The sequence below is a fragment of the Rhinoderma darwinii genome, chromosome 6 (assembly GCF_050947455.1).
Source record: "Rhinoderma darwinii isolate aRhiDar2 chromosome 6, aRhiDar2.hap1, whole genome shotgun sequence".
Lineage (NCBI taxonomy): Eukaryota > Metazoa > Chordata > Amphibia > Anura > Rhinodermatidae > Rhinoderma > Rhinoderma darwinii.
In genome coordinates this window covers 42,583,918-42,608,864 of record NC_134692.1, presented here as the reverse complement: position 1 = coordinate 42,608,864, position 24,947 = coordinate 42,583,918, and the positions used below count along the sequence as shown (strand labels likewise).

At 45.1% G+C, this 24,947-nt stretch overlaps 2 protein-coding genes across 3 annotated transcripts in view; one reads left to right on the top strand and one right to left on the bottom strand.

Moving 5' to 3' along the window:
• TRUB2 (TruB pseudouridine synthase family member 2) overlaps window positions 1-20,482 on the bottom strand; it is a 28,380-nt gene extending 7,898 nt beyond the window's left edge. The window contains exons 1-6 of one of the 2 annotated variants that reach the window (XM_075829601.1): window positions 20,293-20,482; window positions 6,422-6,541; window positions 5,833-5,964; window positions 5,640-5,714; window positions 3,945-4,006; window positions 2,971-3,052 (exon numbers count right to left, since the gene is read on the bottom strand). In XM_075829601.1, the coding sequence (XP_075685716.1) occupies window positions 2,971-3,052; window positions 3,945-4,006; window positions 5,640-5,714; window positions 5,833-5,964; window positions 6,422-6,539 (469 nt within the window). In that variant the 5' untranslated portion in view covers window positions 6,540-6,541; window positions 20,293-20,482. Of the gene's footprint in view, window positions 1-2,970; window positions 3,053-3,944; window positions 4,007-5,639; window positions 5,715-5,832; window positions 5,965-6,421; window positions 6,566-20,292 lie in introns of both variants that reach the window. The other variant, XM_075829600.1, reaches the window with a different exon arrangement.
• Window positions 20,483-20,555: 73 nt separating this feature from the next.
• Window positions 20,556-23,444, top strand: LOC142655445 (SRSF protein kinase 1-like). The gene has a single exon (XM_075829599.1). The coding sequence runs from the start codon at window positions 20,758-20,760 to the stop codon at window positions 22,543-22,545; it is 1,788 nt and encodes a 595-aa protein (XP_075685714.1). The 5' UTR covers window positions 20,556-20,757; the 3' UTR covers window positions 22,546-23,444.
• The last annotated feature ends 1,503 nt before the right edge of the window (window positions 23,445-24,947 follow it).

Genomic DNA, 24,947 nt, shown 5'->3' with positions numbered 1-24,947 from the left:
GAATTGGGATGGATAATCAACTTTCAGAAGTCGAGTCTTCCTCCCCAAAAACAGAAGGTCTTCTTAGGAGTACTGCTAGACTCCTCCCTTCAACATTCCTTCCTCCCAAGAGAGAAACAAATACTCCTACTGGCAGAAGTAAGGAAATTTTGGGGGAAAGACGCCTGTTCCATAAGGGAATGTATGCGGATGTTGGGAATGATGACGTCTTGCATCCAATCTATTCCATGGAGCCAATTTCACTCCAGACCCTTACAGAATCTGATCTTGCCCCAGTGGGATCGAAAACAGAACTCCCCGAATTCAAAAATTCAAATTTCCGAGACTGTGAAATCATCCCTCCTGTGGTGGCTCTGCACAAACAACATAGACAAGGGAGTCCCCTGGAGAACTTCTCCTTATGTAGTGATTACCACAGATGCCAGCAAACACGGCTGGGGGTCGGTAATCCAAGACCAACACTTTCAGGGCACATGGCCTGTTTAAATGAAGATGATATCCTCAAACTTCAAAGAACTAAGAGCCGTATGGGAGACACTTATAAGAGCCTCACCCATCATAAAAGGGAAGCATATAAGAATTTTATCGGACAACATGACAGCGGTGTCCTTTCTTCGCCATCAAGGGGGAACAAGACACACTCTTCTTCAGGCCCTCTCTTCACAAATTTTCAGTTGGGCAGAAGAAAATGTCCTATCAGTCTCTGCAGTCCACCTAAAAGGCTCAGAGAACCTATCAGCAGATTTCCTGAGTCGGGAAAAAGTAGACCCTGGAGAATGGTCCCTAAACAGGGAAGTCTTTCTGTCCTTAACCCGAAAATGGGGTTATCCACAAATAGACCTGTTTGCCACGAGGAAAAACTCCCAAGTAGAGACATTCTTCTCCCTAAATCTCAGAGACAACCCATTGGGAGTAGACGCATTGTCCCAACCCTGGGACATGGATCTGGCCTATGCCTTTCCTCCGTTTCCTCTAATACCAATGGTATTAAGAAAAATCCAGGAAGATTTGACAAAGCTCATCATTATTCTTCCCTATTGGCCAAAAAGAAGTTGGTTTCCAATCGTAAAATACCTAGCGTTGGAAGACCCTATCATGCTCCCAGTCAGGGAGAATCTTCTCTCCCAGGGTCCCTTATTCTTTCAAGGAATAGAAACTCTGAAATTGTCAGCCTGGATCCTGAAAGGCAGATCTTGAGGAACCACGGTCTGTCAGATGAGGTACAATTCTTCAGTATCTGGATAGAACCTCCTCCTGGAGACGAGATAAAAATCTATGTGTCCTGTTTGGGGGAAAGAATAGAGGAAAGAAAGCCTCAAAAGGCTCTAGCGAGATGGGTAAAAACTACCATACAAGAAGCCTACAAGTCCCAAGGACTATGTGCCCCACAAGGCATCAGAGCCCATTCAACGAGGGCAGTTTCGGCATCCTGGGCAGAAAGAAGAGAAGCCTCTATGGACCAAATCTGCAGAGCTGCCACTTGGTCAAGCCATCATACGTTTTGCAAACATTATAGGCTCGATGTTCGGTCCGATACGGATTTAAGTTTTGGACGGAAAGTCCTACAATCCGTAGTCCCGCCCTGAGCATTGTAATCTGGTATTGCTCCTGTAGTGCTGTCATGAGGGAAGTACTGGAAAATAGCAATTAGACCTACCGGTAATTGTATTTCCAGGAATCCATCATGACAGCACCCTTACATTCCCTCCCTGATTGAATTCTGATTTGTGCAATTAACATGTCAGTTATTATCCCTAGAAATAAAATAGGGTTGCATCCATCCTGGTGTAGTAATTGAAAAACACTGGCAAGGGGTGGTGGGAGGGGCCTTTTAACCTCTCTGTCTTCCTGTCCCTACAGAGGTCAATAGGGCAACCTCCTGTAGTGCGGTCATGATGGATTCCTGGAAATACAATTACCGGTAGGTCTAATTGCTATTTTTTTTTACTAGTCTCACTAGGGGACTTTAATATGCGATCATCCGATCGCTATTATAATACACTGCAATACTTATGTATTGCAGTGTATTACTGCCTGTCCGTTTAAAACGGAGAGGCATCTGCTAGGACATGCCTCTGGCATAGCCTAGCAGGCATTCACTAGACAGACAGACCTGGGGGCCTTTATTAGGCCCCCGGCTGCCATCGGAGACACAGACACTCGGCGATCGTATCGCCGGGTGTCGGTGGGATGAGATGGAGCTCCCTCCCTCTCTCCAAAACCACTCAGATGCAGTGCACGCTATTGAGCACCGCATCTAAAGGGTTAAACGGGTGAGATCGATACTAATATCGATCTCACCCGGCAGAGCAGGGACGCCCCCAGCCCTCAGCTGCCTCCGGCAGCTGAGAGCAGGGACATTTGACAGCTCCCTGCTCGGTCTACTTTATTATAATGCAGCGCCGTGGAATGGCGGCGCTGTAGAATAAAGCTCACTAATGACCGCCGTGAAAAGGCTTATCGGCGGTCATTAAGGGGTTATATAGGCTATGGTTTGTGTGAATAACCCATATCATTTTCAATTTAGTAGGCAAAGTAATAACTTACATAAGTTGTCTTGAGGTAAATAGGACTAGAGATGAGCGAATCTGGGTAAATTTGCCTAGCCTGTGTTTCACCAATAGCCAAACTTTGTATTACAGAGCTGTATTTGGCTGCATTATAAACCAATGGAGGCTGAAATTCTTGAATCTGAACTTCTGCCTCCATTGTCCTATACACAGCAAATAAGGATCAATGACAGAAAATTCACATCTACAAACTAAAAAAAGCCCCAAAAAAATTTCCTCCCCTTTGCATAACTGGTCCTATAAGAAAGCTAGATTTTAGACCTGAGGCACCAAGATCTTTAGAACCTATAAAATTTATGGAGTTTTCTGCAGTTTCGAATACCACATGAATTACACAAACAATTAGGAGCTTTCATTTGGTCTTATATCAAATGCAAATCTCTTGATTAAGAACACTCACTGTATGTAGTCTTCTCAATAACTTTTCCAGAATCTGAAAAGTCATCTGTGGCTTTACCAAACATGCCGGACACAGTGTAGTCCTTTGAAGGAAAAATTGTAAGAGATTTGTTCAAAATAAAATGCATAATAAAAATAATTCTGCAAAGATAAAATACTATTTAACCCTCTCACGTCGACAATCTGGCTATTTACATTGTTGCAGCAGTGAGCAATGTGTTCTTCAATGCGACCTGAATTAAGAAAGCTTCCTTCCTGCATTCGGGCCGCTGCCACGGAAACCCGTGACGGCTCGATGACGTCGCGGGCTTCCAACAGTCTGATGGGGGATAAGAGCATCCTCAATATGTCGATTACTGCTAATAGTGGCCAGCAGACATCAGATCACTATTATCGGTGATCTGAATACAGAGGAATGGTGGGTTAACACACGTCACGTTATCCAAGATTCCTCCAGATACAGGGATTATTTTGTGATATAAATTTGTAAAGTTAAACTAATTATGTTAAATTTTAAAAATAAATAAAATTAAGAAAACTTTTTTTTCCCCCTATATAAAGCTTAAAAACCATTACCATATTAAAACCCCATCTGTGCCTCAAAAGAAAAAAAAACGCGGTCAAACAAACGGTTACATTTTGCTGTGCACATCAGGCATCGGAAAGTCTTAGGAACCATGCACACAACCATTTATTTTGTCCGGAATTACGGTCCGCAATTATGGACCCATTAATTTCTTTTGACCACAGACACCTTCACGTATATTAGCAGGAAGGTGTCCGGGTCATAGAAAGCGCCCCCGCAAAAGATAGGACATGTGCTATCTTTTGCTTTTTACGGACTGTGCTCCCATACTTCGTATGGGAGCACAGGCAGAAGATGTGGGTGGACCGTGATTACGGGCACGGCCGTGTGCATGAGGCCTAAGTCTTGAAAGGGTTAAAGCACACACACAAAAACATACTTGATCATACCTTGGTACAATGATTTTCATACATGTCAGTAAGAAGTTTATTACCATTCCTGATTCCAAGTACTGAAAAACAAAAAAAATAAATCAGAACATGCATTGATAAGGCTCTATGGTTTTCACCAGTAGCGATCACAGTGATTTAATCACAATCCTGTTCATAGTAAGCTGCTCAGCCATGTAGACAATGTTAGCAACACAGCAGTGGCCAGTACACTAGAGATCCTTTTTTGGTTTTATTCAAGAGCACAGTTGCTATTCTTTTACTATAGTATGCCATAAAACTATCTTTTTCTTTCATGTATGTTATACACCTAGAGATCCCCAGCTGTTGCAAATCTATTAGAAAAATGCCCATACAATGTCCATGGCGGAATGATACAAAAGGATTACAACATACTGTATGTCTTCCGACTGAGAAGCTTCCTTGCTCTATGACTGGATCACTCCTGCTTAGAAGAGGAGTTATTCTGGTGTATAATAGAGAATTTCTGTTTATGCAATCCCCTACTATATACGTACGTTCTCTCAAATTAGGCTATGATTGAACTAGTGTACCCATCTCCTGCTATTCTTTCATCTCCTACCTGGGTTCTTGTTTGTGGTCTGGGGTTACGGCCACAGCTGCAGCCGCACTTGCGCCGATTGCTCTAAAGTATCGGACGACAGGGGTCCCTGAAGAGTGCCTCCTGGAGCATGCACATTACCTCCTGGTCAGACCACCTGTCTGCCACTCTATAGAGGTGTATGAACGGCTTCAGGGCATGCATAGCAGCAACCCTAAGGCTGGGTTCCCACGTAGCGTAAACGCTGCGGAATTTCTGCAACGGATTTCAGTGTGGAAATTCCGCAGCATTTACAGTAGCAGCAAAGTGAATGAGATTTAGTAAATCTCATGCCCATGCTGCGGGGAAAAAAACGTGCAAAAGTCGTGCGGAAAGTGTTTTTGCGGTGCGTTTTTAAAATTCCGCAACATGTCAATTTATGCTGCGTGTTCTGTGCGGAGATGCTGCGTGTTCTGTGCGGAGATGCTGTGTGTTCGGCCCTTAGACTTCAATGGGGAGCAGAATTTCCGCAACATATTTATGTTGTGGTTTTATCAGTGTTTACGCAGTAGAAACTGCTGGAAATCCGCAGGTGCACATATACTTTGCTATAACCAATGTTTAACACTAAAACCGCACGTAAAACTGCTGCGGAAAAATCGCACACAAAGTCCGCACCTACCCTGCGTTTATGCAGCCTTTTCTGCTATAAAAACGCAACAGTAGCTACCCCAGAAAACGCTGCGGATTTTATATTTTCTGCAGTTGTTTTTCCATTGCGGAAATTCTGCAGCGTTTACGCTACGTGGGAACCCAGCCTAAAGCCATTGAGATCTGCCGACTGCAGGTAGCTGCTGCTGAGTCACGCACTTTCAGGCCAACAGTGCGATGACATCACCACATCACTTCAGGCCTGTACTTTCTATAAAAATGAGTCCCGCCCAATAAATAGAGGAGCGAAACAGGAGGTAGAAGGCAGCAGCAGCCATGAGACAGAGGTAAACCGGAAGATGGGAATACCCCTTTAACAGATCCCATATTTACCAGTTATCCAGTTTGGTTATTACTGTATGGAATAACGTAGCATGGAATCTTTAAGGAAAATAACAGGTGTGAACACAGCCTTACACATATTCAATTAATGGCAAACTCACCAAAGACTCCCGATGACTTCATATCCAGCTTGTGCCCTACACCAATCTTCAGGTGAGTGTAGGATGGTCCTTTAACTGTTAATCCACATAAGAGAAAAATAAATACACTAGCCATATAACAGGCCACTTTAAATATATTATTTGAATTGATAGAGAACAGCTAACAAGACAAAAATTGATGTTTAATACCAACCCAGTATATGATCAGCCAGAGAAGGGACAGATGTGACAACTTTAGTCAGTGCAACCCCACTGCTGTCCTCATTACTTTGTGGTAGGAAGAGGATCTGCTGCCGAGGTGGTGGTTGCTTGAAGGAGTTCAGCTCTACATCAACAAACTAAACATTATATCTCCATATATCTATTCAAACCATACACAAGTTTCAAACGTAAAGCTAAAAATGTATCTATGTCATTTGCTTGATAGTTAGGCCTTGTTCACATGACATGTAGTCGACGCGCGGAAAAACACGTAAAAAAAGTGCATGCTCTAAGCTTCCCTTTGACATCAATGGGAAAACGCATTGAAGTGCATACGATGCGTTTTTTTTTACGAGCGCGTGTTAAAAAAAAAGCGTCAAGTAAAAAAAGCTGCATCAGGTCAAAACGCGCCGAGTCAATGGTAGTCCTAATTACGTGCCCAAAAAAAGTAAAAAAAAAATGCATCAAAAACGCCTGTAAAGAGCGCTTTGCATAAAAGTTTGCGTTTTTGACTCGTTTACGCGGCAGGTTTTTTTGAGTGAAGTGTGAACAAGGCCTAACTTCCTTTATAGTAGAAGTACCTTGTAACAGTTTCATCTCTACTGTGTCTCGTACAGACTTCCATTTAATCCCAGGAGGTTTATACACCGCGAATATTCCATGTAGCATGCGAAATGGTGATGAAGTGGAAAGCGCCATGGCTGTAAATCAATTTACATCTATTACTGAGAAAAGAAAAGCACATTATTGCTTATTACAATCAGTCATCAGCAGCAGAGCAATGCTGTAATCTGCGCAAGAGGGGCGCCAACAAACCACTCTACCTTGCCCAGGGTATTTAGATACAGGGCTGGGGCAGCAATCTTTGCCCTGGGTGAAGGAAAGCCGAGCTAAGACCCTGCTATAGAACGAGTTCATGCAGAAAATATTTCCAACATGAAGTTAGTTTTAATTATTAATTTGATCTATTTTAGGCCCATCTCTTAACGAACAAAATTAGCCACTAAAATACCTTCCTCAATCAACAAAAAGTGGGTGAAAGCCTTTACAACAGTTCTTAATTCGGTCATTCCTGGACGTCCCATTACTACTGCCTCTGACGGAACATTACCCTGTTGGAAATAATCGGGCAACCTGCAAGAACGGATAACCATATTCCAACTTTGGGATACCGGAGTAACTGCATGGTCGCCAAAGTGGGAGTTATTTTCACTACCTGTTTGGATTATTTGTTTATGTCTACATACTAACACATATGGGGTCTTGTATATATGTGTGTTTTTTTTCTAGATATTTATAAAATTAAAAGTTATGTTAGGCCTTTAACCACTTATTGTTGACTGAGATATGAAAATAGCAATTAGACCTACCGGTAATTGTATTTCCAGGAATCCATCATGACAGCACTACAGGAGGTTGCCCTCTTGACCTCTGTAGGGACAGGAAGACAGAGAGGTTAAAAGGCCCCTCCCACCACCCACTTGCCAGTGTTTTTCAATTACTACACCAGGATGGATGCAACCCTATTTTATTTCTAGGGATAATAACGGACATGTTAAATGCACAAATCAGAATTCAATAAGGGAGGGAATATAATGGTGCTGTCATGATGGATTCCTGGAAATACAATTACCGGTAGGTCTAATTGCTATTTTCCAGTACATCCCTCATGACAGCACTACAGGAGCAATACCAGATTATAATGCTCAGGGCGGGACTATGGATTGGAGGACTTTCCGTCCAAAACTTAAATCCGTATCGGACAGCACATCGAGTCTATAATGTTTGTAAAACGTATGATGGCTTGACCAAGTGGCAGCTTTGCAGATTTGGTCAATAGAGGCTTCTCTTCTTTCTGCCCAGGATGCCGAGACTGCCCTTGTTGAATGGGCTCTGATGCCTTGTGGGGCACATAGTCCTTGGGACTTGTAGGCTTCTTGTATGGTGGTTTTTACCCATCTCGCTAGAGAGCCTTTTGAGGCTTTCTTTCCTCTATTCTTTCCCCCGAATAGGACAAATAGATTTTTATCTCGTCTCCAGGAGGAGGTTCTATCCAGATACTGAAGAATTGTTCGCCTGACATCCAGGCAATGGAATTTTTCTTCTTGTTGGTCTTTTGGATCTGGATAAAAGGAAGGTAGAATTATTTCTTGTTCTCTATGGAAAGCGGTAGATACCTTTGGAATAAATGAGGGATCCAGCTTTAGGATGATCTTATCCTCTTGTACTTTTAGGTACGGTTCTATGATTGATAGAGATTGGATTTCTCCAATCCTTCTTGCTGAAGTAATAGCGACTAAGAATGCAGCTTTTAGAGTTAAAAAATGCATACTAATTTTGTCGAGCGGCTCAAAGGGGGGCTCACAAAGAGTCGTTAACACCACATTCAAATCCCAGGTAGGAACTGATTTCTTTAGGGAAGGTTTCAGTTTAGAGACCGCTTGGGTGAATCTTCTGATCCACCGATGTTCAGCCAGAGGAGTGTTAAAAAAATTACCTAAGGCTGAAATCTGTACCTTTAAGGTACTAGGGCTAAGTCCTTTTTTGAATCCCGATTGTAAAAAATCTAGGATTTTTGCAATGTTGGGAGAAAAGGGATCTGGTCCTGGGATTCCATGCCAGGAACAGAATTTCTTCCAAATCTTTTGATAGATTTTTGAGGTAACTTCTTTATGACTTGATAAGATAGTTGAAATTACCTCGTCTGACAGACCGTGGTTCCTCAAGATCTGCCTTTCAGGATCCAGGCTGACAATTTCAGAGTCTCTATTCCCTGGAAGAATAAGGGACCCTGGGAGAGAAGATTCTCCTTGACTGGGAGCATGATAGGATCTTCCAACGCTAGGTATTGTACGATTGGAAACCAACTTCTTTTCGGCCAATAGGGAAGAATAATGATGAGCTTTGTCAAATCTTCCTGGATTTTTCTTAATACCATTGGTATTAGAGGAAACGGAGGAAAGGCATAGGCCAGATCCATGTCCCAGTGTTGGGACAATGCATCTACTCCCAATGGGTTGTCTCTGAGATTTAGGGAGAAGAATGTCTCTACTTGAGTGTTTTTCCTCGTGGCAAACAGGTCTATTTGTGGATAACCCCAATTTCGGGTTAGGCAACGAAAGACTTCCTTGTTTAGGGACCATTCTCCTGGGTCTACTTTTTCCCGACTCAGGAAATCTGCTGATAGGTTCTCTGAGCCTTTTAGGTGGAATGCCGTGACTGATAGGACGTTTTCTTCTGCCCAACTGAAAATTTGTGCAGAGAGGCCCTGAAGAAGAGTGTGTCTTGTTCCCCCTTGATGGCGAAGAAAGGACACTGCTGTCGTGTTGTCCGATAAAATTCTTATATGCTTCCCTTTTATGGTGGGTGAAGCTCTTATAAGTGTCTCCCATACAGCTCTTAGTTCTTTGAAGTTTGAAGACATCATCTTCATTTGACCAGTCCATGTGCCCTGAAAGTGTTGGTCTTGGATTACTGACCCCCAGCCGTGTTTGCTGGCATCTGTGGTAATCACTACATAAGGAGAAGTTCTCCAGGGGACTCCCTTGTCTATGTTGTTTGTGCAGAGCCACCACAGGAGAGATGATTTCACAGTCTCGGAAATTTGCATTTTTAAATTCAGGGAGTTTTGTTTTCGATCCCACCGGGACAAGATCAGATTCTGTAAGGGTCTGGAGTGAAATTGGCTCCATGGAATAGATTGGATGCAAGATGTCATCATTCCCAACATCCGCATACATTCCCTTATGGAACAGGCGTCTTTCCCCCAAAATTTTCTTACTTCTGCCAGTAGGAGTATTTGTTTCTCTCTTGGGAGGAAGGAATGTTGAAGGGAGGAGTCTAGCAGTACTCCTAAGAAGACCTTCTGTTTCTGGGGAGGAAGACTCGACTTCTGAAAGTTGATTATCCATCCCAATTCTTGTAGTAGGGAAAGAACCTGTGACCGATGACTGACTAAGATAGCCGGAGTATCTGCCGTCAACAAGAAGTCGTCTAGATATGGGATAATTACTATACCTTGACTTCTTATGCATGCCATGATCTCTGCCATAATTTTTGTAAAAATTCTGGGGGCGGAGGAAAGGCCGAAGGGGAGGCAGACAAACTGGAAGTGGAGAATGGAAGGACCGTCCTGAATTGCGAATCTGAGGAATCTCTGGTACGCGGGGTGGATAGGAACGTGATAATACGCATCCTTTAAATCGATCGTACACATTGATGCCTCTTCCCTTATTAGAGGAATAGTCGATCTGATAGACTCCATCTTGAATTTCCGATAATTCACCCATTTGTTTAGGAACTTCAGGTTGATTATTGTCCTGTAGGAACCATCTGGTTTTTTGACCAAGAAGATTTTCGAATAGTGGCCCTTGCATATCTCGTTGTGGGGAACTGGGGAAATGGCTCTCAATCTGAGTAATTTCTGGACGTCCTGGATAAGTACCTGATGAAGATCTTTTGCTTGGTACTGGGTTATTAGGAATTTCTCTGGAGGAATGGAGGAAAATTCTATTTTGTATCCTTCTTCTATTATCTTTAGAACCCAGGGGTTCTGGGTTATTCTCGACCATTCGGGATAAAATTGTAGGAGTCTTCCCCCCACACTCTTGGCGTCATTGCTTTGAGGGCTGGAATGAATTATTTGGGTTAAGGAGATATCCTCGACCCCTTTTCCCTTTGGGGTAACTCCAGCGACCGGACTTCCCTTTCCCGCTGTAGTTCTGTGAAGTAGGATCCCTCTGTTGGCGAAATCTTCCAAATTGAGGGGGTTTTTTTGGTTTCTCTTCAGGAAACCCCTATTTTCTATCTGTTGCACTCTCCAGTATGTTATCAAGGAGAGGACCGAACATCAGAGACCCTGTAAATGGGATAGAACACAACTTGTTTTTGGACTTAGTATCTCCTGACCACATTTTGAGCCATAATGCTCTTCTAGCAGCATTTGAGAGAGCCCCATTCCTGGCAGCAAATCTAATAGATTCTGCTGAAGCGTCTACCAAGAATCCGGTTGCCATTTTTAGTAACGGTAGAGATTCTAGTAGCTCTTGTCGTGATGTCTTCATCATCAGATGGGTCTCTAGCTGGTTTAGCCATATGAACATTGCTCTTGCTACTGATGTGGCCGCGATATTAGTTGAGATCAAGGCAGAGGAAGATTCCCACGCTCTTTTTAGTAGTCCGTCTGCCTTTCGGTCCATGGCGTCCCTCAACTGAGAGGAATCTTCAAAGGGGATTGCGGTTTTTTTTAGCAACCCTGGCGACTGGGACATCTACTTTTGGGATTTCATCCCAAGGCTTAGTGTCCTCTGGATCAAAGAGAAGTCTGTTCTTAAAATCTCTTGAAATGAAGAGCCTTTTTTCTGAATCTTCCCATTCAGTTGTCACCATTCTTTTAAGATTTTCGTTTACCGGAAAAACCCTTGTTTTCTTTCCCGTTAGACCTCCAAACATCTCATCCTGGATGGTATGTGGTTGGTCCACTTCGGGAATATCCATAGTTTCCCGTATTGCTTGAATTAGGGTATCAGACATCTCGGAAGAGAAGAAAAATTTTTTCTCTTGAGTGGAAGAAGTTGAAGGTAAGAGTTCGTCTCTTTCTTCTAACTCATCTTCCGATAGGTAATAGCACTCCTGTTCAGAGTCCGACCCCTGAGAAGGAGGCCAATATTTTTGATCCACTTCAATCCGTGGTCTTTTTGCCCGGGAGTGTGAGGGAGTTTCTTGCGGAGGGGCGAGGGAGGCTACTGACTGACCCACTTCCTCACGAATCATAGTCCTAAGTTCGGACATGAACGTTGGTTGTTCCTCCTTTAGTATTTTGGCAATACAATCCTGACACAATTGTTTTTTATGGGACTCTGGCAATTTTTTTGCACAAGTCGCACATTTTTTAACCTTCTTTTTATCAGTTTGTCTCTGAGAGAAATCTTTTTCCTAGAGAAAACAGAAGGTAGGTAAAGTATGGTGTACATACATAAGGGGTCATACCCTTCCCCAAGGGTGAGACTCACGTGACCCTGGGACATATCTGGAGTTCCATCAGGACGAGGAAGTTCCATATCGCGACAGGTAACAGGCAATGCAATATGCAAACCACAAAAAATAAATCCAAGTTAGAGTTATCAGCTCTAACTACATACCTGTGTGTGTCCCTTTAAATGCGGGCGTTTTGAATTTCCCGCCTTCCAAGATGGCCGCGGACCGGAAGTAGCCCGACGTCATATCCGGTCGGCTATTCGTCCAGCGTGTACCTGGAGTGCAGCCGCCATAGCCGGCGCTAAGGCTTGCTATGCGGTGCAGCGAGGATCCCTGCCGGTGCGTCCATGCCTATGGAGCTGCCGGTCCCCGCCTGGTCCGCGGTCCGGCCGAAGCCTGCTTGGGAAACCCCAGCCCCCACACACTACCAGAACCCTGCCTAGGATTCCTCCGGTAGGTGTCTTAGGGAGGGAGCTAAGGGACCCGTCGTATGAGGGGTGTTAGCCTGGGCTTTAGGGGGAAGAGAAGGGGGAGTGCACGGACCCCCCGATCTTGCCCCCTGCCCGAGTTTTTTCCTGCACTAATACAGGAGCGACGCTCTCTGCTCCTGACCCTTGTGGGGACAGGAAGAACACTGGCAAGTGGGTGGTGGGAGGGGCCTTTTAACCTCTCTGTCTTCCTGTCCCTACAGAGGTCAAGAGGGCAACCTCCTGTAGTGCTGTCATGAGGGATGTACTGGAAATAGTGTTTTGAATTTTTACCATAAGTGCTTTTCATAAAAGTGAACGGGATTTTCTTAAAGGGTAACTAAACATTTACCAAACTTCTGACATGTTATAGGGCTCCTAGACTTTCTATTGAGCCCGTACTCCGATACATTGATTTCCAGAAAAAGCCGAACAGACACGAAGCGGCTGAGCGCTCACACGAGTACTTCTGACACTTTGTTTAAGCGATTGGTGGGGGTCTCAGTGCTCGGACCCCACCAGTCAAAACTTCTGACATGTCACTATGACATGTCAGAAGTTTGTCAAGCGTTTAGCTACACTTTAACATCATTTTAGCATCGAGTTGTATGTGCGCCAAACAATGTGTCATTGAAAACAAGCAGTGTGCTTGTATTTTTGTCACTGATCTACTCCCTGCATGGGATCTTTCCTCCTCATGATTGTCTCTGATCTAGGGGACGCTGCGGGAATCGAGATACAATGGCTACAACAGGTAAAACTGGTTTTTCACTGCAAGGGGAGGGCTATCAATAAATAATATATATCAAATACACAATATGCTAAACGCTACAAACTCCTGGGCGATCTGTCGGTGCTAACAGCATCTCCAATCCAAGATGCCAGCGAGAACGTGGTGGCTATGTACACCTTTAAAAGGCTATTTTTTTTTTTTATAAAAGACGTCCGTCAGTGTGATCACTGCAACTTTCTAAATAATTTTTACGATACAGCTGCTCTGTATTCTCTATATAGAGCATCTATATCGTTCGCTATTCACTGAATCCGTCAGTCTTGCGGAAGATTCAGTGTCAGCGGGTCTCTGGCACACAGGATCCATCTGTAATCTATCACATCTAAATTATAAACTTAGATGTGATAGATTATAGGGTGTATCCTGCGGCGTGTCTGAGACACGCAGGACCTGCGGTCACTGAACCCGTCAGTCCTGTGGAGATACAGCTGCTATGTATGGAGAATACAGAGCAGCTGTATCTCAAAAAGTTAAAATGATTTTTGTTAAAAACTATTTAGAAAGTTGCACTAATCACACGGACACACACACACACACACACAAAGTTTGAACAGCACATTCCAGCAAAATGAAACAAAATGTGTATACAGGAGCAAGAACGGCTGTGACTGCAAATTTATACAGCAAGCAAAAAAATGGTGACAGCACACTGCAAACACCAATGTCACCTAAGCTACTAAATATAAATAAATATGCATTACTGCTAAATCTACTTACAATAGGGAGGTTCTTAGCGCACATTTTGATCAAATTTTGTGAGCCCCCCGCTGCCACGACAAGGCACCCTTTAGAACAGGAGTCTCAAACTCGGCCGGGTAAGTGGGCCGCATATAGAAAAAATGGGAAGTTGACGGGCCGCATTACTTTCAAATTTGATACAATACAAAATTATTGTTAATCAATTAGTTATTTGAACTACTATAACACTATATTACTATAATAATAGCACTAGGTTTAAAATTTGAGACATTTCTCCACGTGCTTATTTCAACAATCCAGCTTTCCAGTTTAAGTGTCGCCAAATGCAGTCCGGCGGCTCAGTTAGCACACATGTCAAGATTGGGCAGCCCCTTTTTAGATAGTGCCGCAGTGCCCTCTGTGGATGCTGCCGCAGTGCCCTCTGTGGATAATGCAACACACCCGTAGATAAGGCCACAGTGCCCTCTGTAGATAAGGCCACAGTGCCCTCTGTAGATAAGGCCACAGTGCCCTCTGTAGATAAGGCCACAGTGCCCTCTGTAGATAAGGCCACAGTGCCCTCTGTAGATAAGGCCACAGTGCCCTCTGTAGATAAGGCCACAGTGCCCTCTGTAGATAAGGCCACAGTGCCCTCTGTAGATAAGGCCACAGTGCCCTCTGTAGATAAGGCCACAGTGCCCTCTGTAGATAAGGCCACAGTGCCCTCTGTAGATAATGCAACACACCCCTAGATAATGCCAGTGTCCTCTTCAGATACTGTCACACACCCTCGTGTAGATGCTGCCACAGTGCCCTCTGCAGAGGCTGCCCCAGTGCCCTCTGCAGAGGCTGCCCCAGTGCCCTCTGCAGAGGCTGCCCCAGTGCCCTCTGCAGAGGCTGCCCCAGTGCCCTCTGCAGAGGCTGCCCCAGTGCCCTCTGCAGAGGCTGCCCCAGTGATGTCAGGGGCTTGCCCAGAGCTGGAGTCCCAGGCAGAGCGCTAGTAGGCTCTTCCTGGGACTCCAGCTGTGATCCTGACATCACTGGGACTCCTGCTCTGGGGAAGCCCCTGACATAATTGTCGATGTATGGACAGCGATGTCAGAAGCTTCCCCAGAGTCCCGGAGCAGAGCCGATAATAGCGCTCTGCCCGGGACTCCGCTCTGGGGAAGACCCTGACACACTGTCCACATATGGGCAGATATGTCAGGGAATTCCGCAGCGTCCCGGAGCAGAGCCTATACTAGCGCTCTGCCCGGGACTCCGCTATGGGGAAGACCCTGACACACTGTCCACATATGGGCAGCGATGTCAGGGAATTCCACAGAGTCCCGGAGCAGAGCCTGTACTAGCGCTCTGCTCGGGACTCCGACTCTGGGGAAGCCCCAGACATCGCTGTTCATATGTGGACAGCGATGTCAGGGAATTCCACAGAGTCCAGGAGCAGAGCCGACACCAGCGCTCTGCTCTGGGCAAGACCCTGACACACTGTCCATATATGGGCAGCGATATCAGGGAATTCCACAGAGTCCCGGAGCAGAGCCGACACCAGCGCTCTGCTCGGGACTCCGGCTCTGGGGAAGCCCCAGACATCGCTGTTCATATGTGGACAGCGATGTCAGGGAATTCCACAGAGTCCCGGAGCAGAGCCGACACAAGCGCTCTGCTCGGGACTCCGGCTCTGGGGAAGCCCCAGACATCGCTGTTCATATGTGGACAGCGATGTCAGGGAATTCCACAGAGTCCCGGAGCAGAGCCGACACCAGCGCTCTGCTCTGGGCAAGACCCTGACACACTGTCCATATATGGGCAGCGATATCAGGGAATTCCACAGAGTCCCGGAGCAGAGCCGACACCAGCGCTCTGCTCGGGACTCCGGCTCTGGGGAAGCCCCAGACATCGCTGTTCATATGTGGACAGCGATGTCAGGGAATTCCACAGAGTCCCGGAGCAGAGCCGACACAAGCGCTCTGCTCGGGACTCCGGCTCTGGGGAAGCCCCAGACATCGCTGTTCATATGTGGACAGCGATGTCAGGGAATTCCACAGAGTCCAGGAGCAGAGCCGACACCAGCACTCTGCTCTGGGCAAGACCCTGACACACTGTCCATATATGGGCAGCGATATCAGGGAATTCCACAGAGTCCCGGAGCAGAGCCGACACCAGCGCTCTGCTCGGGACTCCGGCTCTGGGGAAGCCCCAGACATCGCTGTTCATATGTGGACAGCGATGTCAGGGAATTCCAGAGTCTCGGAGCAGAGCCGATACTAGCGGCTCTGTGTCCCGCGGGCCGCAGATGACAGCCCCAGGGGCCGCATGCGGCCCGCGGGCCGCGTGCTTGAGACCCCTGCTTTATAAAATGGGTCCCTACACTGCTCATACACCCAGAACTGGGACTAAACCTACATATGTAGAAAAAACCAGAGAAGATCCAGCGATGATGATATTAATAGGAAAAGCAAGCCATGATTAAGAGCACAGCCTAGTGCTTGAAACGCGTAGGCTTTTCTATTGCTGCATATCACCACCTTGTCTTTTCCTCCTGGTGTTCCATTTCAAGCTTTTGACAGCTTGCATTCCAAATAAAGTGGAAACCTTGCTTTTCCTATTGATATCATCATCATCGCTGGATCTTCTCTGGTTTTTTCTACAATTGCTGCCGTGTGCCGTCGCGGCTGACCCGGGCGATTACTAACACAGGAGTGTCAGATTGGTGAGCTGGAGGTTTCCTCCCATTTCCCTCTTCCCTTTACATTATTACTTATGTAAACCTACATATGTCTGATGATAGGAACCTAATTAATCACCCAGGGCAGAACGGGAGGAATGTAAGATCAAAAAAATGGAGGCAGTCACTAACCCCACATATATGAAATACATAAAAAGATACGAAAGTTTGAAAATCACATTCCAAACTAAAATGAAACAAAACGTGTATGCCGGTGCAAGAACCACTGTGACAGCAAATTTATACAGCACACAAGAAAATGGCGCAGCACACTGCGATATATATATTGCCTTTCAAAGGTTTACATAGCCTTTAACCCCTTGGAGACATAGCCCAAAAAATTTTTCTTTCATTTTTTCGACATACCCGTATGAGGTCTGTTTTTTTGGGGGACAAGTTGTAGTTCTTAATAGCACCATTTAATGTACTGGGAAACTGAAAATAATTAATTGACCGTGCAGTAAAAATGTCACGTTAACTTTTATATAAAAATCTGGTATTGCCCCAAGCGTATCGACCCACAGATTATTTATTTGATGTTTTACCGCTTTTACAAAAAAAACAGAACACAACTTTAAAAACATTGCTTTCCTTCACCTTATTCTGAGGGCTTGTTTAGACGAACGTGTAATACGTCCGTGCAACGCGCGCGATTTTCACGCGCGTCGTACGGATCTATGTTAGTTTATGGGGCAGTACAGACCGTCCGTGATTTTTGCGGAGCTCACGACATGTCCTACATTTGTGCGCTGTTCGCGCATCTCGCACCCATTGAAGTCAATGGGTGCGTGAAAATCACGCGCACCACACGGAAGCACTTCAGTGGGACGTGCGTCATTCGCGCAACAGCTGTCAAAGTATGAATGAAAACAGAAAAGCACCACGTGCTTTTCTGTTTACAAACATCCAGAGTGTCATAATGATGGCTGCTGCGCGAAAATCACGCAGCCGCGTATCATACGGGGATGACATGGAGCTAAGTGCCTTTTGCACACGCAAAACGCAGCGTTTTTTGCGTGCGCAAAACGCACACGCTCGTGTAAACCCGGCCTGAGAGCCATCCATTTTTTTGGACGTTTGAGCGCTGTGAGGGCCGGTTTTTTTGCCGGGGGGGGGGGGGGGGTGTAGCTTTTATTAGTACCATTTTGAAAGCGAAGGTGACCAAAAAGCAGCAAGTCTGGCATTTTTATTTTAATTTTTACAGCATGCACCATGCAGTTAAATAACATTATATTACATGGGGTTGTACATTTATAGATGCGGCAATACCAATTGTTAATTTTAAGTTTTTTACTTTTAATATTTATTTTTTTTACATAAAGTTTTTTCTATTAGTCCCCCCCTAGGTAACTTGAACAAGTGATGCTTGGATTGCTTGCACAATATACTGCAACACTTACGTATTGCAGTATATTGCGCTATTTACAGACTCCTAATAAGCCCTGCCTGTGGGCTTCATACTCCGCCTTGGCAGAAACGTACAGTTACGCTGCATGTGCCCAAGAGCTTAAAAGGTTTGTCTGGTTTCAACAAATTAATGTTATCTTTTGTATAGTTAAAAGTTATACAATTTTTCAATAAACTTTCTGTATTTATAGGAACATTCATTGTTTACGTCCAAGTAGATAAAATTCTGTCCATGGTCATGTGATGGACACAGGTGCTGGGCTAGTTACAGTAAGGGTATGTGCACAAGATGAGAGGCTTTTACGTCTGAAAAGACAGACTGTTTTCAGGAGAATACGAGGAGTATTATGCGAGGCGTCTTTGACGCCTGTAATCTTGAGCTGCTCTTCATTGACTTCAATGAAGAACGGCTCAAATTACGTTGCAAAGAAGTGCCCTGAACTTCTTTGCCGAGGCAGTCAATTTATGCGTCGTCGTTTGACAGCTGTCAAACGACAACGCGTAAATGACAGGTCGTCGGCACAGTACGTCGGCAAACCCATTCAAATGAATGGGCAGATGTTTGCCGACGTATTGTAGCCCTATTTTCAGACGTAAAACGAGGCATAATACGCCTCGTTTACGCCTGAAAATAGGTCGTGTGAACCCAGCCTATGTGTATCAGAGCTGTGTCTTGTAATGATCCCAGCACCTGTGTGTCACATGACCATGGACAGAGGTTTACTCACTGGAAGTAAACAATGAAGGTTCCTACTGAACAATAACAAGCAGAGATCTTGAAAACCGTGAGGAATTAATACAGAAAGTATATTGGAAAATTGAATAACTTTTAATAATACAAAAAAATAACATTAATTTGCTGAAACTGGACAGCTCTTTCTACTTCCTGCCAGAGTTGTCCTTTAAAATAAAACAATCCGACATAAAATCTTAACCCGTTAGTGACCGGCCCATCGTGTTTCTACGTCGGTCACTAACGGGCCTTATTCCGATGCCATAGACTTTTTACGTCGCGGCATCGGAATAAGTAAACAGAGCAGGAAACTGTCAGATCTCCCTGCTCTCAGCTGCTAGAGGCAGCTGAGGGCTGGGAGCGTCCCTGCTCTGCCGTGTGAGATCGATATTAGTATCGATCTCACCCGTTTAACCCCTCAGATGCGTTTAACCCCTCTCTCCCCCACCGACACCCGGCGATACGATCGCCGAGTGTCTGTGTCTCTAATGGCAGCCGGGGGTCTAATAAAGGCCCCCAGGTCTGCCTGGAGTGAATGCCTGCTAGATCATGCCGCAGGCGTGACCTAGCAGATGCCTGTCCATGTTAAACGGACAGGCACAATACACTGCAATACAAAAGTATTGCAGTGTATTATAAATGCGATCGCAGAATCGCATATTATAGTCCCCTAATGGGACTAGTAAAAAAGTAAAAAAAAGTTTACTAAAGTTAATTAAAAAAAAGTGAAAAAAAATGAAAACCCCACTTTTTCCCCTTACAAACTGCTTTACTATTAAAAAAAAAACAAAATAAAGTTAAAAAGTTACACATACCTGGTATCGCCGCGTCCGTAACGACCCCGACTATAAATCTATTACATTATTTAACCCGCACGGTGAACGCCGTAAAAAAATTAATAAAAAACTATGGAAAAATTGCTGTTTTCTGTGAATACTGACTTTAAAAAAATGTGATAAAAAGTGATCAAAAAGTCGCATCTACTCCAAAATGGTACCAATAAAAACTACAAGTCGTCCCGCAAAAAAAAAGCCCTCATACAACCGCATCGGCAAAAAAATAAAAACGTTACGGCTCTTCAAATATGGAGACACAAAAACAAATCACTTAGAAAAAAAAGTGTTTTTACTGTGTAAAAGTAGTAAAACATATAAAAACTATACAAATTTGGTATCGTTGCAATCGTAACAACCCACTGAATAAAGTTATTGTGTTATTTATACCACACGGTAAACGGCGTAGATTTAGGACGCAAAAAAAGAGTGGCGAAATGTCAGATTTTTTTCTATTCCCCCCCAAAAAAAAAAGTTAATAAAAGTTAATCAATAAATAATATGTACCTAAAAATGGTGCTATTAAAAAATACAACTTGTCCCGCAAAAAACAAGACCTTATACAGCTATGTCGACGCAAAAATAAAAACGTTATAGCTCTTGGAATGCGACGATTGAAAAACGTAAAAAATAGCTTGGTCATTAAGGTCCAAAATAGGCTGGTCATTAAGGGGTTAAATCATGCGCAAAATGGACACAAAGATAATAAAAATCAGCCTTGTACGAACAACACTTTTTCCATTCCCCCTTCACATAATAAAGAGGTTTACAACATCCTCCTGGACACACAGGACATGTAGTAACACTGCACTGTAGCCACATAATAAACACACAGCTTACATTCATAGTTATCCTCATGTCCCCACCACAAATGTCACACTTGTCTCCATGCCTCCCATGGCAGCAGCCATTAGCTTCCGTTTAGTGTTAGTTTACAAAGAAGCCAATTGGTTATCACGATTAATTTGAGCTTCCGGTATCACTTAAAAAGACCCGCCCACTTTCCACCAATTGCGTAAAGGAAGAACTCTCGCGTTGCCTGGTGGAGGCGGAGCTTCAGCTAAGTGACGAACCCGGAAGGGGCGTGTTCCGAGAAGCGCTCTCATTCAATCAGGCGGCGTTTCACCTAAGTGAAACCGTGAAGGGGCGTGGCCTGAGAGCTGAGCTGTTTGACAGGCGGAGTTGGATGTAACGACGTAGGTGACAGTGGGCGTGTCTTGAGAGCGCGACGGTTAGGCGGGACGGGAAAAAGTTAGAGAGGGTAGAGGTCGCTGCGCATGTCTTTTCTGCTGACCGGCTGAGAACATGGAGAGGAAAGTGTTAGCGCTGCAGGCTCGTAAGAAACGGGCAAAGGCGAAGAAAATTGTTAAGAAGCCAGCGGAAGCAGTTCAGCGGCGCAACTCTGCCCCAGCGCCGCCTGCAGACGATCCACCGGATGAAGAGGAGGAGGAGATCCTGGGCAGTGATGACGAGGAGCAGGAAGACCCTAACGATTACTGTAAAGGGGGCTATCACCTTGTAAATATCGGTGACCTGTTCAATAATCGCTACCATGTGATCCGGAAGCTGGGCTGGGGCCATTTTTCTACCGTGTGGCTGTGCTGGGACATCCAGGTGAAGCAGTTTGTGGCGCTGAAGGTGGTGAAGAGCGCAGAGCATTACACCGAGACCGCCCTGGATGAGATCAAACTGCTGAGAGCCGTCAGAGAGACTGACCCTGATGACAGCGGCCGGGACAAGGTGGTCCAGCTCCTGGATGACTTCAAAATCGCAGGTGCCAACGGCTCCCACATGTGCATGGTGTTCGAGGTTCTTGGCCATCACTTGCTGAAGTGGATCATCAAGTCCAACTACCAGGGCCTGCCTCTCCTTTGTGTGAAAAGCATCATCAGGCAGGTTCTCCAGGGCTTGGACTACATGCACACCAAGTGTAAGATCATCCACACCGACCTGAAGCCAGAGAACATCCTGCTGTGTGTGGATGAGCCTTATATTCGCAGGCTGGCATGTGATGCTACACAATGGCTTCGCTCCGGTGCCCCACCGCCCTCCGGTTCTGTGGTGAGTACAGCGCCGCCACCCAAACCTTCCGCTAAACTGACAAAGAACAAAAAGAAAAAGCTAAAGAAAAAGCAGAAGCGGCAGGCAGAGCTGCTAGAAAAACGGGTACAAGAGATTGTGGGGATGGAAGTAGAAGATGAAGATGACAGTGCCCTGATCCAAGAGGGTCAAGACCAGGCAGATTCTCCAACACTCGGCAAAGATTTAGAACTGACTTTGAATGGACTTCCATCTGAGACGTCTTCTGATAGCCTAACAAATGTCGACTTCTTGTCCCCGAGCTTTCCCCATCCTAGTGCAGTAGATAATAGTTGTAACCCAGCCTCTCCAGACGGTGGTTCATGTCCACTATCGGTCACTCAACCACCAGAGCAAAGTGACAGTGAGGAGATCTGCCCGCAACAAGGAGACGCATGTGAGGAGCAAAAAGATCCTGCTGTAAAAGACGAAAATGAGGCCATATTAATAGGTGATGGAAAAGTGACCGCTGCCGACTTCCTACTAAATCCTCTTGAACCTCAAAATGCTGACAAATTAAGAGTAAAGGTTGCTGACCTGGGAAATGCCTGCTGGGTGCACAAACACTTCACGGAGGACATTCAGACAAGGCAGTATAGATCCTTGGAAGTTCTCCTTGGGGCAGGATACAGCACCCCAGCAGATATCTGGAGCACGGCTTGCATGACCTTCGAGTTGGCCACAGGAGATTACTTATTTGAACCTCACTCTGGTGAGGACTACCCCCGGGATGAAGACCACATTGCACTAATCATTGAGCTCTTGGGCCAGATTCCACGAAAACTCATTGCAGCTGGAAAACACTCCAAGGAATTCTTCACAAAAAAAGGCGACCTGAAACATATTTCAAAGCTGAAGCCGTGGGGGTTGGCGGACGTCCTAAAAGAAAAATATGAGTGGCCTGAAGTGGAGGCCTCTGGGTTTACGGACTTTCTGCTCCCCATGTTGGAGTTGGTGTCTGAGAAGCGGGCTACTGCAGCTCAATGCCTCCGCCATCCTTGGCTGCAATCGTAGAGATGTTGGGGCGTACTCTATTATTGAAACCATTCGGCATGTTTAATGTTCAGTTTTAAAGGGCTATCCTTCAACCTACAGTCAGGAAAATTTTATCCCATTAAAACAAAAGGCAGACTGTGAACTTCTTTGTATTGTCATATTCCTAGGAGGAGTGATCGGCGGGGATGTTATTATTGGATGATGGGGGTTTTCCAGCTGCCTTATTTTATGGTGGAAATGAAGGGATTAGGTTGACTTGTTTACATGATAGATTGAACAAAGCCCTAAAATGACGTTGCAGTCCTGGCTCTCGTAGAGTTCCGCACTACAATGAATCCTTTTCATATGGCTAAAATATTCATCAGCGGAGGAGAGAGAAATTTCTATCAATACGTTACTGTTTCCAATATTTTTTTCTTAACCTATTTCATCTCTACATGTAGTGTATATGATAATGCTATGCAGATGAACAGTGGTAATACTTGCCAGCTTCCGGGACTCTTCGAGATGTATGAGTAAAGCTGGGGACCTTGCGGCATATGTTTTTGGTCTTTTCCACCATTGTTGCATTGTTTTTATATATGCTTTGACTTGTTTTATGTTATCCTGTTTCAAAAGTTCTAGTCTGTGCCCGGTTTGAAGGTTTCTATGTTTTTTTTTTTTTCCGTGTCTTCTCTATCCAGTCCTGAAACTTTTGTGTTGTCTAGCAGAAGTAGAGGGTGCGGTGAGACAATTCGGCAGTTATACATCCCATATGTTCCATATCCAGTTCATGAAACTTTTTTCCTCTTATTTGTGACCACATTTTTAATATGTGATGTATTGTAAGAATTTAAGGAATAAAATACTGTTGCCATTGAAAGTGGACTGTTGTGTTAGGCTGTAAGTTGTGTCGTTTATAAAAATATGGCCCACAATTTTGCGTTGTTCTTGTCATATTTTGGTGGCTGTAGTGATGAAGTGGCTTTAGTTATGTACGATATATATATATGTGTAGACTGCCTTAAAGGGGTTTTTGTACAATGGACACTTCTCTCTGGATCCCCAACTCACGACTGCAGTGGGGAGGAGTTTGAATGGAGTGTCAGTCGAGCGTGTGCGTGGCTGCTCCATTCAGTCTTATGTGACTGTCGGAGGCAGCTGATTACAGCGCTTGTCTGTTTAACCCGTTAGTGACCGGCCCATCGTGTTTCTACGTCGGTCACTAACGGGCCTTATTCCGATGCCATAGACTTTTTACGTCGCGGCATCGGAATAAGTAAACAGAGCAGGGAACTGTCAGATCTCCCTGCTAGAGGCAGCTGAGGGCTGGGAGCGTCCCTGCTTTGCCGTGTGAGATCGATATTAGTATCGATGACTGATCAAAAATACGGTCGTGTGCATGGAGCCTAAGACCTCCCACACACGAGCGTGTTTGGTCCGTGATATACGGACAGTATGTCGGCCACGTTTCCCGGACCGAACACAGTGCAGGGAGCCGGGCTCCTGGCATCATAATTATCTATGACGCTAGGTGTCACTGCCTCGCTGCGGACAACTGTCCCGTACTGTAATCATGTTTTTAGTACGGGACAGTTCCGGAGAGGCAGTGACACCTAGCGTCATAGATAACTAGGATGCCATTTCTATTGGCCATGGATCCCTTTTGTTATATTTACTGATGGGTGTTCGGGCTGAAAAAATTATAACCTGTCCTATTCTTGTCAGTAATTACGGCACAGACTCTCCCATAGAAGTCTATGGGAGCTTCCGTAAATACAGATGGCTACAGATGTGCATCCGTAAACCGTCCGTATTTCCGGAAGCGTTGCTAGGCGACATGTTGATGACCTATTATGCAGCATCCTCGCTTTTTTTTTTTTTTTATACACGGTACCGTATATACGGATGCAATACGGTCCGTATTTGCAGTTAGCAATCTGTAAATACGGATGAATTACGGATTCGTATTTACAGACAGTATTTACTGATAGATGAAAATACGGTCGTATTCATGGAGCCTAAGGCCTCATACACACGGCCGTGCCCATAAGCATGGCCTGTGATTGCGGGCACGGCTGGCCGCCGATGCCCGCGGGCCGCTGCATTTTCGGGCTGTGCTCCCATACACAGTACGGGATCACGGCCCGTAAAATACGAAAAGTAGGACATGCTCTGTAAATCCCGGCACGGTTCTACAGCACGGACGCCTATCCGTAGCGCTAGGGAAAGGTGTCCGCGGCCAATAGAACCGAGTGGGTCTGTAATTGCGGACTGTATTGCCTAAGGCCTCATGCCCACTTCAGTTATTTTCTTCAGTGTGCTATCTTTTTTTTTTTTTTTTTTAACGGATATCACAGTCACACATTCTTTTCTATGGGACCATGCACACTTCCATCGTTTTAACGGAACTGTGTGGCCGTTCCGACAAAAATAGAACA

Bases quoted from the DNA above. Each gene is read 5' to 3' on its own strand.
- LOC142655445 (XM_075829599.1), top strand. From the start codon at position 20,758: ATGGAGAGGAAAGTGTTAGCGCTGCAGGCTCGTAAGAAACGGGCAAAG.